Consider the following 14,688-nt stretch of genomic DNA (forward strand, 5'->3'; position numbering starts at 1 on the left):
AGAGAAGACGTATAGTTTATAAGTTGTCTCCAGCAGGAAGGCAGACGTGTCCTTGGGACAGCCGTCCATCTCCAGCTCCACCACACGGATACACTCAGACAGACGGATCACCTAGGAGACACACACAGCCCGCATCATCATCACCTAGGAGACACACACAGCCTGCATAATCACATAGGAGACACACACACACACAGCCCGCATCATCACCTAGTAGGTGTGGAGCAAAGTTATGTTCATATATGTTTTAGTTCGATAAATAAGCGCAGTCTGTATTTGTGTAATTAGCTTACATAAATTGAGATAAATAAGTGATTTCGTTGAATAGGTTAATAGTAATTGTTAAAGGTCAGCTTATAATCATTTGATATAATTCATGTTGATGTAAGCATGATATTTCGTAAAAGGCAACAGTGAGTAAGCTTTCTGTTAGATCGGTGAATTAGGTTACTGTCGCTTTAAGAGACAGGTTGCTGTCGCTTTAAGAGATAGGTTACTGTGGCTTTAAAATACAGGTTACTGTCGCTTTAAGAGACAGGTTGCTGTCGCTTTAAGAGACAGGTTGCTGTCGCTTTAAGAGATAAGTTGCCGTCGCTTTAAGAGACAGGTTGCCGTCGCTTTAAGAGACAGGTTGCCGTCGCTTTAAGAGATAAGTTGCCATCGCTTTAAGAGATAGGTTGCCGTCGCTTTAAGAGATAGGTTGCCATCGCTTTAAGAGACAGGTTGCCGTCGCTTTAAGAGACAGGTTACCGTCGCTTTAAGAGATAGGTAACCGTCGCTTTAAGAGACAGGTTGCTGTCGCTTTAAGAGACAGGTTGCTGTCGCTTTAAGAGATAAGTTGCTGTCGCTTTAAGAGATAAGTTGCTGTCGCTTTAAGAGACAGGTTGCCGTCGCTTTAAGAGAGAGGTTGCCGTCGCTTTAAGAGACAGGTTGCCGTCGCTTTAAGAGACAGGTTACTGTCGCTTTAAGAGACAGGTTACTACTAGTCCGTGGTGCTGTAGCGGTCTAAGCATCAGCTTTGTGTCGATGCAGTGGCCCACTGGGGACCGGGGTTCGCGCCCCGGTCTCGTCAGATCCGACTATGGCCGGACTCGATGAAGCAGAAATCATTGGCAGCGCTGTCTTCGAGAGGGGGGCGGAGTTGGCTTGTGTTCGTCACTTGAATGTGTGTCGGAAAAAGCAGTGGTTCGGCCTGGAGTCGCCTTGTCACGAAAGTGGGGAGACGGTCTCCTTCGAGACTGCCGGCTGGAGAGATGCAGTTGGCGAACGCATGCAGTACGAGGGTGGGTGTTTGAGTTAAAATAGGGATCGATTGGCCACTAAATTGGGAGAAAAAAGGGAAAAATCCGAATTCAATTTAAGAAGAGATAGGTTACTGTTGCTTTAAGAGACAGGTTGCTGTCACTTCAAGAGATAGGTTACTGTTGCTTTAAGAGATAGGTTGCTGTTGCTTTAAGAGACAGGTTGCTGTCGCTTTAAGAGATAGGTTGCCGTCGCTTTAAGAGACAGGTTGCTGTGGCTTTAAGAGATAGGTTACTGTCGCTTTAAGAGATAGGGGCTCGTGGGTTTAGGAAGGAAAATTCGCGGAAGAGTTTCTTGTTTTGTTTCTGTTTCTTGGTTGAGTTGTGGCTCAAGTAAGGACCGAGCCACATGGTTTTCTTACCATAGCACAGTTTGCTTATCAGCAGAACTTAACATTGAAAGTTCCTGTAAGTAGATACTACAAGCTGTGGAATACAAATATTTTATCCATTCTTACGTCGGAGTCCTGCGGAAGTTTTTCATCATCAAGTTAACGGACATGAGTTAGTCCCAGGCAGCCGTCGAGCTGCAAACCCCACAATCGCAAGAACACCTGCCCCACTTGCATCAATGGACATTTGTTGAAGGATTTGAAACGACAAGGACAGGAGAATTACAACTAATCTGAGCATAATCCAATTCTCAGCTCTTGGTGCCGTGTCTTCCCAAGTGTCAGCTAGAGGACTAGCCCCATGGCGTTGTAAAAGGGGCTATGCGGCTTCTTGCTGTTTAGCCATGCTGCTCTGTGGATGGTAAATATCAGACTCTGACCCGTTTCACGTTAAACTAGTTTAAGCCAGTTTGCTCTTAAAGAATGGAGCACGGAGTTTAAGACAGCTACAGTTCTGAAGCCAAGAAGCCAAGGGTGGCTTCACAACTAAAGCAATGGAGAAAAGGTTGCAACGGGGCGTCCGGGTAGCGTAGCGGTCTATTCCGTTGCCTACCAACACGGGGATCGCCGGTTCGAATCTCAAACCTTCGGCTTGGTCGGGCGTCTCTACAGACACAGTTGGCCGTGTGTGCGGGTGGGAAGCCGGATGTGGGTGTGTTCTGGTCGCTGCACTAGCGCCTCCTCTGGTCGGCCGAGGCGCCTATTCGAGGGAGAGGGGCAACTGGGAGGGAAAGCGTGATCCTGCCACGCGCTATGTCCCCCTGGCGAAACTCCTCTCTGTCAGGTGAAAAGAAGCGGCTGGTGACTCCACATGTATGGGAGGAGACATGTGGCAGTCTGCAGCCCTCCCCGGATCAGCAGAGGGGGTGGAGAAGCGACCGGCACGGCACGGCACGGAAGAGTGGGGTAGTTGGCCAAGTACAATTGGGCAGAAAAAGGGGGAAAAAAATCAACAACAAAAAAGTTGCAACGTGCCATTAGCTCACTGAAGGCTAAGCTAGCTAAGCTAACGGGTAAAATGAATCAGATACGCCAAGTAATGGACGATGGTGATGATGATGATAGCTGAACAGTAACTCCGACCAAATTAATGGCGGAGTATGGAGACTGTGGGTAGTTCTGTGAATTGCATAACAATGTTAAAGGGAGACCTCAACAAATGTCTGAAGATGGAATGAACAAAGTCAAGTGGTTTGAAGCCAAGGCTGATGCCTTGCGAGATTTTGCAGTGAGGGCTAAGGCTTGGATAGAGGAGGCTCTGCGCGTTGTAGAAGCTACAAAATACAGCCAAGAGGTGCAGCCATCAGACAGCGTATCCGTGACATCTCTATCATCGACGCATGGTTCCAAGGTAGCTTCTGTGCATTCTTCCTGTGCATCATCCTCTGCTTCGTCTACTCATCTAAAAACAGGACTGAACTACATTGTTAGCCCGAGCATCCCCTCTAAACAGAGACACATTTTAGAGGAACAGGAAGCCAAACTAAAAAGAGAAATTGAGGAGCTGGATATAGACTGCTTTACCAGCATCTGATGCGAAGATCAAGATCTTGAATGAGTTTGAAGGGCTTTTTTCTTTCATCCAGAGCATCAAGTCGTGATGGACTAAATTCCTACTTGGGTTCAAACAAACCTATAGATTTGCTAGCTCACAGGCAAGCAAAGTGTCTCTCGCTCACAAAATGGCAGATTAGTGACATTGTGCACGATATTCAGCGATCAACTACTGCAGCTACTTGGCCGCAGGGAGACACACTGGGGACTTGACCCGTTGTTGCTGAAGTGCTAGCTAAGCGGAGAAGACTAGCCACTCTGCCCCCTCGGAACCGCCCTGTGTTTCAGGGAGACCCTCTACAACATCGCTTGTTCTTAAGGGCTTTCGAACACAGAGTACAGGACAAGACAGAGAGCTGCAAAGACCGTTTGTACTATATGGAGCAGTATACTGGAGGACAACCCAGGGAGCTGATAAGGAGCTGTCTCCACATGGATCCCAAGCGTAGCTATCCTGAAGCCAAGACACTCCTGGAAGAACATTTTGGAAATGCTTACAAGATTTCAGTGGCATACGTATATATATATATATATATATATATATATATATATATATATATATATATATATATATATATATATATATATATATATATATATATATGTGTGTGTGTGTGTGTGTGTGTGTGTGTGTGTGTGTGTGTGTGTGTGTGTGTATACACTCACCGGCCACTTTATTAGGCACACCCGTCCAACTGCTCGTTAACGTAAATTTCTAATCAGCCAATCACATGGCAGCAACTCGATGCATTTAGGCATGTAGACATGGTCAAGATGATCTGCTGCAGTTCAAACCGAGCATCAGAATGGGGAAGAAAGGTGATTTAAGTGACTTTGAACGTGGCATGGTTGTTGGTGCCAGACAGGCTGGTCTGAGTATTTCAGAAACTGCTGATGTACTGGGATTTTCACGCACAACCATCTCTAGGGTTTACAGAGAATGGTCCGAAAAAGAGAAAAATATCCAGTGAGCGGCAGTTCTGTGGGCGAAAATGCCTTGTTGATGCCAGGGGTCAGAGGAGAATGGCCAGACTGGTTCGAGCTGATAGAAAGGCAACAGTAACTCAAATAACCACTCATTACAACCGAGGTATGCAGAAGAGCATCTCTGAACGCACAACACATCGAAACTTGAGGCAGATGGGCTACAGCAGCAGAAGACCACACCGGGTGCCACTCCTGTCAGCTAAGAACAGGAAACTGAGGCTACAATTCGCACAGGCTCACCAAAATTGGACAATAGAAGACTGGAAAAACGTTGCCTGGTCTGATGAGTCTCGATTTCTGCTGCGACATTCGGATGGTAGGGTCAGAATTTGGCGTCAACAACATGAAAGCATGGATCCATCCTGCCTTGTATCAACGGTTCAGGCTGGTGGTGGTGGTGTAATGGTGTGGGGGATATTTTCTTGGCACACTTTGGGCCCCTTAGTACCAATTGAGCATCGTGTCAACGCCACAGCCTACCTGAGTATTGTTGCTGACCATGTCCATCCCTTTATGACCACAGTGTTCCCATCTTCTGATGGCTACTTCCAGCAGGATAACGCGCCATGTCATAAAGCTCAAATCATCTCAGACTGGTTTCTTGAACATGACAATGAGTTCACTGTACTCAAATGGCCTCCACAGTCACCAGATCTCAATCCAATAGAGCACCTTTGGGATGTGGTGGACCGGGAGATTCGCATCATGGATGTGCAGCCGACAAATCTGCAGCAACTGCGTGATGCTATCATGTCAATATGGATCAAACTCTCTGAGGAATGTTTCCAGTACCTTGTTGAATCTATGCCGCGAAGGATTAAGGCAGTTCTGAAGGCAAAAGGGGGTCCAACCCGGTACTAGCAAGGTGTACCTAATAAAGTGGCCAGTGAGTGTATATATACTATATTATAGCGTTTTTTTCCCGAAATCGTCAATGGTGTTGAGTGCTCAACTAATGAGGAGCGGAATATCAAGACGGACACAGGTAAAAAGATGTGAATGCATAGCAGTAATGCATAGCAGTAATGCACAGCAGTAATGCACAGCAGTAATGTATAGCGGTAATGTATAGCAGTAGTGTATAGCGGTAATGTATAGCGGTAATGTATAGTGGTAATGTATAGCAGTAATGTATAGCGGTAATGTATAGCAGTAATGCATAGCAGTAATGCATAGCAGTACAGGCCTGTTGGGTGCATGGCCCACTCATCAGCTGCTGATGTGGTTCAACAAAGAATCATACAGTTACGCTGCCCAGCGTCACGCCCCTAATTTCGGTTGGACAGCGACCAATCAGATGAGCAGACATTCAGACTATAAGAGTAGGTACTTATGATGCACAGCAACTAATGGAGGGGTAGAAAACATTACAACCAATGGGACTGGGGCTTGTTTTGAAAAGCATTTAGGGGCCAAGGCGCTGTTGAAATGGCCTACATTAAAGATATAACAAGGTAACTTATGTGAAATATGTATTGGGGTGGTGTTGGGGGACAGTTGGGAGGACAGGCAGTTAAAATATTAAAAAATATATTAAAAAAACTCTAATAAATGCCATATGTGTATCATCTAATGGGGGGGGGGATAATAAAGACGTTTTACTTGTAGTTACAAAGGAGATATGTTTTAGGTGTCTACAGCTGGTGGCCAGTTGGTTTCTACTATTCAAGGTGGACATATCAGGTCTGCAGATAATACAACACTCGTCTGCCCAGCACAGGTCATATCTTTTACCCCTAACTGAATGTGCACTACTCCTTGTAAGGGTTTTCCATGAGACGGAGGAACTGATACTCTTGTCTACCAATGACCACATGTGGCGGCTTAAGGCCGCTGCATGTCTTGCATGTTCATGTCTGAAGCTACTCATATGGGCGTTAAACCTCCTTTTAAAAGGTCCCTCAGTTAATCCCACGTAAGTGTCCACATTGCAGTTGTCTTCTCTCGTCACCGATGGCTGGTAGATGAGTTCAGCTGATCTACTGCTGCAGCAGCATGGGTAGCAGAATGCAGCAGAGTGAGTGAGTATCCCAGCCAGTCTCTGCGTCCATACCAGGCGTTGTTGACCGATCCTTTCTTGCCTGAGAAAAGGCATGCGGGGAAGTTTTTCAAGACCACTTGAGTGGGTTTCTCAACGCTGAGATCCCCTGGTTTGACCACCTGTGAAGACCCTTGCCTGGTGTTGTCGCCACCCTCTACTACTGACCTTGGTGGTTGTTGATGAAAGAAATGCTGTATGTTGGTTGGTATTATTCACACTAGATGTTTACAAATGACCTTAACAGCTAAGTTTGACTCTGAGCACAACCACATCATTTCCGTTCAAACCGGATCATTTCTGACAAACCACACACTTTGAGAAACGCTTCCCTATAGTGTTGCACAGGAAGGCCAAAAATAACGTTACAAACAAGAAGGCAGGGCTTGAAGAGGAGTCATACAAAGGAGAGACTCAGAGTCCATTGTATGTGGTTTTGTTGGTACAGATACACGGACTTGTGGGGCGACAAGTGCTGAAAACACGGGGAACATCTTAGCAGTAGTTCCAGTTCAAGTCAAGACCAACAAGAGCCAAAGGATGACAACGACTTACGCTTTCCTCGACCCTGGTAGGACTGCCTGCTGCTGTACTGAGGCATTAATGAAAGAACTCAACCTCACAGGCAGAAAGACACGCATCCTACTCCAGACCATGAGGGTGAAAAAGACTGTTAGTAGTCACATGGTGTCCGGCTTGAAGATGATCAGTTTAGACTGCAATGATTTTCTGGGGCGCCCAGATACATGCTCCTAGAAGACCATTCGGGCAGCTAAAGGTAACATTCCTTTAAGAGGAATGTTGAGGACGCTGACAAGTGGCCTCACCTTCAGCAGGTGTTACCCCCAAAAACAGATGCGGAGACAGGACTGCTTACTGGGACTAATGCGCCCAAGGCTATTGAACCCTGGCAGATCTTTGCCAGAGTAGACAACGGTCCATATTCCATAAGAACACGGCTTAGCTGGATCATCAGTGGACCTCTCCGGGAAGGACCTAGCCACAGCAAAACAGGTGGGCTGGTTTCAGCCAACCATACATCAGTTTCCAGACTGGGTGAAATCTGGGGTTCTCCCTGTGTCTGCGTGGGTTTCCTCCGGGGGCCCCAGTTTCCTCCCACAGTCCAAAGAAATGTAGGTCAGGTGAATAGGCCGTCCTAAATTGTCCCAAGGTATGGGTGTGTGTGTGTGTGTGTGTGTGTGTGTGTGTGTGTGTGTGTGTGTGTGTGTGTGTGTGTGTGTGTGTGTGTGTGTGTGTGTGGGCCCTGTGTGATGGTCTGGCAGCCTATCCAGGGTGTCTCCCTGCCTGCCGCCCAGTGACTGCTGGGATAGGCTCCAGCATCCCCAGGACCCTGAGAGCAGGTTAAGCGGTTTGGAAAATGGATGGATGGGTGGAATCTCTGGTCAGCCATCATGAGTGACTTCCCTGAGTGCACCGGAGTCCTGCGGACTTTTTTCTTCATCAAGTTAACAGACACGAGTTAGGCCCAGGCAATCGCCGAGCTGCAACCCCCCCCCCCCCCACTAAGTAAAGGGACAGACTCATCAGCCTGGTAACCAGAGTAAAGACTGGTAGGGACTGGTTCAGACTGGTACACAGTAGTCCAGACTGCACAGGGACTTTACCTTCTTGCTTTCTTGTTGTTTGCGGAGCACCTTGTCACTCTTGTCCAGCATTCCAACTCCTCCGTCTTTACAGTCAAAGAACTCCAGACGGGAGATGGAGCAGGAACTGTCTCTGTACAGGACACACCACACCCGCTTCCACTTCTACCAGACAGACAGACAGAGACAGAGACAGAGACAATCAAAGACAGACAGACAGAGACAAACAGAGAGAGTGAGAAAGACAGAGACAGACAGAGAGAGTGAGATATACAGGTAGACAGACAGAGAGAGACAGTGGTATTAATGCAGTTGTTTCTTTAGTCAAATTCCTTTACTAATGTAATAATACTACTAATTTACTATTGTACTAGTACTACTGGTCATCTATAGTCGTACAGTGTATATTTGGATCATCACACTAGGATCCAAGTTGTCATGTCACCATTACTGACACATTTCACTTCATTTAGAAGTGTCCACTGTCATTAAAGCATCACATGTCAGAACGAATCACTTTGTGCTTCACATACAGCCAAACTAAAATACATACTACGTAAATACATATAAACTAAAATACATAAATACACAAACTAAAATACATATAAACTAAAATACATAAATACATATAAACTAAAATACATATAAACTAAAATACATAAATACATATAAACTAAAATACATATAAACTAAAATACACAACCTAAAATACATAAACACATATAAACTAAAATACATAAATACACAAACTAAAATCCATAAGCACATATAAAGTAAAATCCATAAGCACATATAAACTAAAATATGTAAGCACATATAAAGTAAAATCCATAAGCACATATAAAGTAAAATCCGTAAGCACATATAAAGTGAAATCCATAAGCACATATAAACTAAAATACATAAGCACATATAAACTAAAATCCATAAGCACATATAAACTAAAATACATAAATATACAAACTAAAATCCATAAGAACATATAAAGAAAATCCATAAGCACATATAAAGTAAAATCCATAAGCACATATAAAGTAAAATATGTAAGCACATATAAACTAAAATATGTAAGCACATATAAACTAAAATATGTAAGCACATATAAAGTAAAATCCATAAGCACATATAAAGTGATGTGGTTTAAGGGTAGTGATCAAAACACAACACAACTCTGAGCAGCATGTTTCGTGTAAAGACGCATGTGCGTGAGTGGAGTGTGTCATCATGTGGACACGGCAGGGCCATTTCCGGCAGGGTCGGTAGTCCTGAACGTGCTGCAGGTTTGTCTCCAGAACAGGAAGTACAAATTGCCAGCCAGCGGGTGAGGGGGAGCAGTGTTCATGACATGTCAGACTGTGCTGACCTTCTTTGGTCGTTTTTATTTTAACTTAGAAGCTCTAAGCTAACTATGATAACTGCTAACTATGCTTACTGCTAGCTATCCTTACTGCTAGCTATGCTAACTGCTGACCATGCTTACCGCTAGCTATGCTAACAGCTGACCATGCTAACTGCTAGCTATGCTAACTGCTGACCATGCTAACTGCTAGCTATGCTAACAGCTGACCATGCTAACTGCTAGCTATGCTAACTGCTGACCATGCTAACTGCTGTCCGTCAGCCCTGCTGGAACGGTGACAGTGTTTTTCCACAAACTTTCTGGTGAACCAGGTTCTGTTCGTGGTTCTGATGTCAGACCAGCTCATCTGTTCATCAGCTCCAGTCACACTGTGTGTGTGTATGTGTGTGCGTGTGCGTGCGTGTGTGTACGTGTGCGTGCGTGTGTATCAGACCCCTGCACGCCAGCGGCACAGGGCTATTCATGGTCGCCAGCAGCTGGGCTTGAGTGGCAGCTGCTCTCGGCAGACCCCTGTGTGTCTGAGCAGCCCTATTTAGGAGCCACACTGCTCACCCCAACTGGGGAGGGGCCTAAAAAAGGTGGCCTAAACATTGCCCACTCAAAACATCCTGGATAGGCTACCGCACCTATCGGGACATTCCACTCTGCGGTCGAAATAAAAAAAAGAAAATAATTCCCTTTAAACTGGCAACATGGAACATAAGAACTCTGCTGGACGTTAATGCCGAAAGACCTCAGCGAAGGACTGCACTAATTGCAACGGAACTCAATCGCTACAATATTGACATTGCTGCATTCAGTGAAACCAGGTTCCTGGATGAAGGCTCCCTGAAGGAGGACACCTACACCTTCTTCTGGAAGGGATACCCTGCAGGAGGACAACATCAGCATGGTGTGGGATTTGCAATAAAAAACAGCCTCCTACCAAGACTCACTGAAACACCGATTGGCATAAGTGAAAGACTCATGTCGCTCAGGATCCCTCTGGCCAAGAAACGTTATGCCACCCTCCTAGGTGCCTATGCACCAACACTGCCATCAGAGGATGACGTAAAGGACCGCTTCTACCAGTCACTAGATGAGGCTCTCCGTCATATACCCAAGGAGGACAAGATCTTTTTGCTGGGCGATTTCAATGCCAGAGTGGGGAAAGACAACAAGGTGTGGAGTGGTGTCATTGGTGGGCATGGCATTGGGAAAGTCAATGCAAATGGACTGCGCCTCCTAAGCCTCTGTGCTGAGCATGGCTTGACCATCACAAACACCCTCTTCCAATTAAAAAACAAGCACAAAACATCCTGGATGCACCCACGCTCCAAACATTGGCACCTATTGGACTACATCATTGTGAGACGTGCTGATACAAAAGACGTCTTACTCACTCGTGCAATGAGAGGTGCTGAGTGCTGGACAGATCACCGGCTCATCATGACCAGGCTCCAGGTGGAGGTACGCCCTGCTGTTCGTCTCCAAAGGTCAGGAAAGAAGAGGCTTGACTGTACCCGGCTAGAAAAGGCTGAGGTCCAGAACAATCTCCGCCTCTCTCTGGCTGAAAACCTGGAAGACATTGAGCTTCTCTTGAGCACGGATGATTCCATTGACAGGAAATGGTCTTCCGTGAGCTCCAGACTCTACAAGGCAGCATCCCAATCCATCGGTTACAAGAGCAGAAAACACCAGGACTGGTTCAATGACAACACAGGCACAATAACTTCCATACTCAAAGGCATGCATAAAGCACACAGTGCTGTCCTCAACAATCCCACATCAGCTACACTCCGGCAACAATGGCAAGCATCCAGGAGAGAGGTGCAGTCAAAATTGCGTGCCCTGCAGAATGAGTGGTGGATATCGAAGGCAAATGAAATACAATCCCATGCCGATAGAAATGATATGCACAACTTTTATGATGCAGTGAAAACCATCTACGGCCCAAGAAACTGCTCTGTCTCCCCCCTGAAGTCTGATGATGGTACCACCCTCATAAAAGACCAGAAATTCATCACAAAAAGATGGGCAGAACATTTTGAGACTCTTTTGAACCAGCCCTCCCCAACAGATCCCTCGATCTTGGATGAACTACCTGTCCGCCCCACCATCCAAGACCTTGACCTTCCACCAACCTTTGAAGAGGTTCATTGTGCAGTTAGGTCGCTGAAAAATAACAAGACCCCTGGCCCTGACAGTATCCCTGCAGAGATTTTTAAACAGGGAGGCTACCTCTGCACCCGTGCACTTTTCCTGTTCTTCTCACACGTATGGAAGAACGAAACTGTCCCTCAGCAGTGGAGGGATGCTAACATCATCTCCATATATAAAGGCAAAGGAGACAAGTCCCTCTGTGGCAACAGCCGTGGCATTTCACTACTGGCTGTTGCTGGAAAAGTCCTGGCCAAACTCATGTTACACAGGCTGGTAAAACACATCTCAGAGGAGCTGTTGCCTGAGTCACAGTGTGGGTTTAGGAGGAATAGGAGTACTGTGGACATGGTGTTCACAGCACGGCAACTCCAAGAGCAGTGCAGGGAGCAACATCAGAACCTCTTCATAGCCTTCATCGACCTGTCAAAGGCTTTCGACACAGTCAACAGGGACATCCTATGGAACATCCTCCTGAAGTTTGGCTGTCCACGAAAGTTTGTCAACATCCTTCAAAGATTTCACGTGGGGATGATGGCACGTGTGACCATTGGAGGCCAGGAATCTGAGCCCTTCAGGGTGTGCACCGGGGTACGTCAGGGTTGCATCCTTGCTCCAGTTCTTTTTAACATCTTCCTCCTGTGTGTGACATTGCTGCTCCACAAGGAAATCAGGAAGTACAGTGGGGTTACTGTGGACTTCAGACTAGATGGAAACCTATTTAACATCCGTAGGCTCCAAGCGGTCACAAAAATGACATCCGAGCACATCATTGAGTTACAGTACGCAGATGACTGTGCAGTTGTGGCCCACACACCCGAGGCACTACAAGCTACCCTTGCAGCTGCTACAAGGGCGTATGGTAGGCTGGGGCTCTCTATAAATGTGACAAAGACTGAAGTAATATGCCAGTGGGCATCTACTCCTCCATCTCATTCACCAACCTTCAACATCTCCGACAAACCACTTGCAACAGTGGAATCCTTCAAATACCTGGGCAGCTTTCTCTCTGACGACTGCAGCATCGACAGGGAGATGCAAAACCGGATTAAACAAGCGTCATCCTCTTTTGGCAGACTTAGGAGAAGGGTCTTTCAAAACAAAGACCTCAACCTCCACACCAAAATATCTGTCTACTTGGCAGTTGTCATCACGACTCTCCTCTACAGCTGTGAGGCGTGGACCCTGTACAGCCACCACCTCAGGATGCTTGAGGCCTTCCACATCAGATGCCTACAATGCATCCTGAGGATAACCTGGCGTGACCGAGTGCCCCATACTGAAATACTCCGCAAGACCAACTGCATCAGCATGGAGGCTACCGTCACCCAGTACCAACTTCGATGGCTCGGTCACGTCATCAGGATGCCAAAGGAGCGCTTACCGCGTAAAGTGCTGTATGGCCAGCTACATCTTGGCCGCCGCTTGGCAGGGGGCCAGAAAAAACGGTACAAAGACCAGCTGAAGACCATCATAAAGAAGTGCGGCCTGAACCCGAGCCAGCTGGAAGACACTGCCGCCCAACGCTCCATCTGGCGGCAGCTCTGTCAACAAGGGGTGCAAAACCTCGAGAAGGACCGCGGTGATCGACGGACCAGAAGACGTCTGAAGAGACATGAAGCCAGTACCACACCTACACCCCCAGTCAGTGATTTCACCTGTTCTGTCTGTGGCAGACATTGTGGATCGCGGATTGGGCTTTACAGCCATAAGAAGACTCACAAGTGACAGAGGCAGGATTGTCATCATCGGACACGACGGACAACCTAAAGCAAAGCAAAGTGTGTACGTTAGCCTTCTTTCTATTCTGACTTCATGTCAGGCTCCGTTTAACAGCAAGAAGGCCCGTCACTGGCGACACATGGTACTGTAGTGCTAGAGTGAATCAATTAATTACGCTTGCTTTATTAGTCCCCTAGGGGACTTCGGTTACTGCAGATGAAGCCATCCTAGGTGTGATGTGTGTCGCTAGGGGCAGTGGGCTGCCACCTTCATGCTGCGCCCGGGGACCAACTCCACTTCTTTTCCCACTGCCTTGCTCAGGGGCACAGACAGGAGTATAAACCCTAAGTACTACTTAGAGTTAGCACTAGTTAGTTAGCGCTATAGTTAGACTTAGCATTAGAGTTAATACTAGTTCACATTAGTACTGGTTAGGGTTACTATTAAAATAAGTATTAGTTAGAGTCAGTACTAGTTAGTTAGTACTGGTTAGTGTTAGTCCTATTTAGAGTTAGTATTGGAGTTAGTACTAATTATGGTTAGTATTAGAATTAGTATTAGAGTTAGCACTAGTTAGTACTAGTTAGAGTTAATATTAGAATTAGTATTAGTTAGAGTTAGCACTAGTTAGTACTAGTTAGAGTTAGTATTAGAATCACTATCAGTTAGAGTTAGTACTATTTAGAGTTAGTATTGGAGTTAGTACTATTTATGGTTAGTATTAGAATTAGTATTAGAGTTAGCACTAGTTAGTACTAGTTAGTTAGTATTAGAATTAGTATCAGTTAGAGTTAGTACTAGTTAGTACTAGTTAGAGTTAGAATTAGTATTAGTTAGAGTTAGCACTAGTTAGTACTAGTTAGATTTAGTATTAGAATTAGTATCAGTTAGAGTTAGTACTAGTCAGAGTTAGTATTGGAGTTAGTACTAGCCTGAGTTAGTACTAGTTAGTGTGTTTTTACCTTTCCAAATCGTTGCTGTTGGAAGTAAAGCATTCCCTGTTTCCTGACGTCATCCATGATGGAACCACGGCTTCTTGTCCTCGTCCTCTTGTGTTCTTCTCTCGAGGTCTCTTTGCTTCGTGTCCGTGGTGGAAGACCTCACCTCCTTCTTTCTTCTGTTTTTACCGAGTTAAAGTCAGTCAGTCCATACATCCAGCTGCTGGTGCAGTCTCACTAAAACAGAACTGAGGATCCTCTCCTCTCTCGGAGACCTTCTCTCTCTCTCTCTCTCTCTCTCTCTCTCTCTCTCTCTCTCTCTCTCTCTCTCTCTCTCTCTCTCTCTCTCTCTCTCTCTCTCTCTCTCTCTCTCTCTGTGGTATCATCTTGATTGACGCAAATGAACGTTGAGTATCTCACTGCTACTTCCTGCCTGCTCTCACACTCTGTTGCAACTCCAACAATGTGCGTGTGTGTGTGTGTGTGTGTGTGTGTGTGTGTGTGTGTGTGTGTGTGTGTGTGTGTGTGTGTGTGTGTGTGTGTGTGTGTGTGTGTGTGTGTCATGAATTGCTGTCAGAAAAGACTAGATTTCTTGAAAGCCTGTTGTGAGAAATCTTCTAGTCTTTTCTGACAGCAATTTTTTGTTTTTAGCA

General features: G+C 46.0%; 1 protein-coding gene across 1 annotated transcript in view; it reads right to left on the reverse strand.

The window, feature by feature from the left end:
- dok2 (docking protein 2) overlaps positions 1 to 14,256 on the reverse strand; it is a 360,823-nt gene extending 346,567 nt beyond the window's left edge. The window contains exons 1-3 of the mRNA XM_056291250.1: positions 14,060 to 14,256; positions 7,898 to 8,041; positions 1 to 111 (exon numbers count right to left, since the gene is read on the reverse strand). The exon at positions 1 to 111 is cut by the window's left edge and continues 57 nt beyond it. Of these exons, the coding sequence (XP_056147225.1) occupies positions 1 to 111; positions 7,898 to 8,041; positions 14,060 to 14,116 (312 nt within the window). The 5' untranslated portion in view covers positions 14,117 to 14,256. The remainder of the gene's footprint in view (positions 112 to 7,897; positions 8,042 to 14,059) is intronic.
- Positions 14,257 to 14,688: the final 432 nt, after the last annotated feature.

Source organism: Lampris incognitus, chromosome 1, assembly GCF_029633865.1.
Source record: "Lampris incognitus isolate fLamInc1 chromosome 1, fLamInc1.hap2, whole genome shotgun sequence".
NCBI lineage: Eukaryota > Metazoa > Chordata > Actinopteri > Lampriformes > Lampridae > Lampris > Lampris incognitus.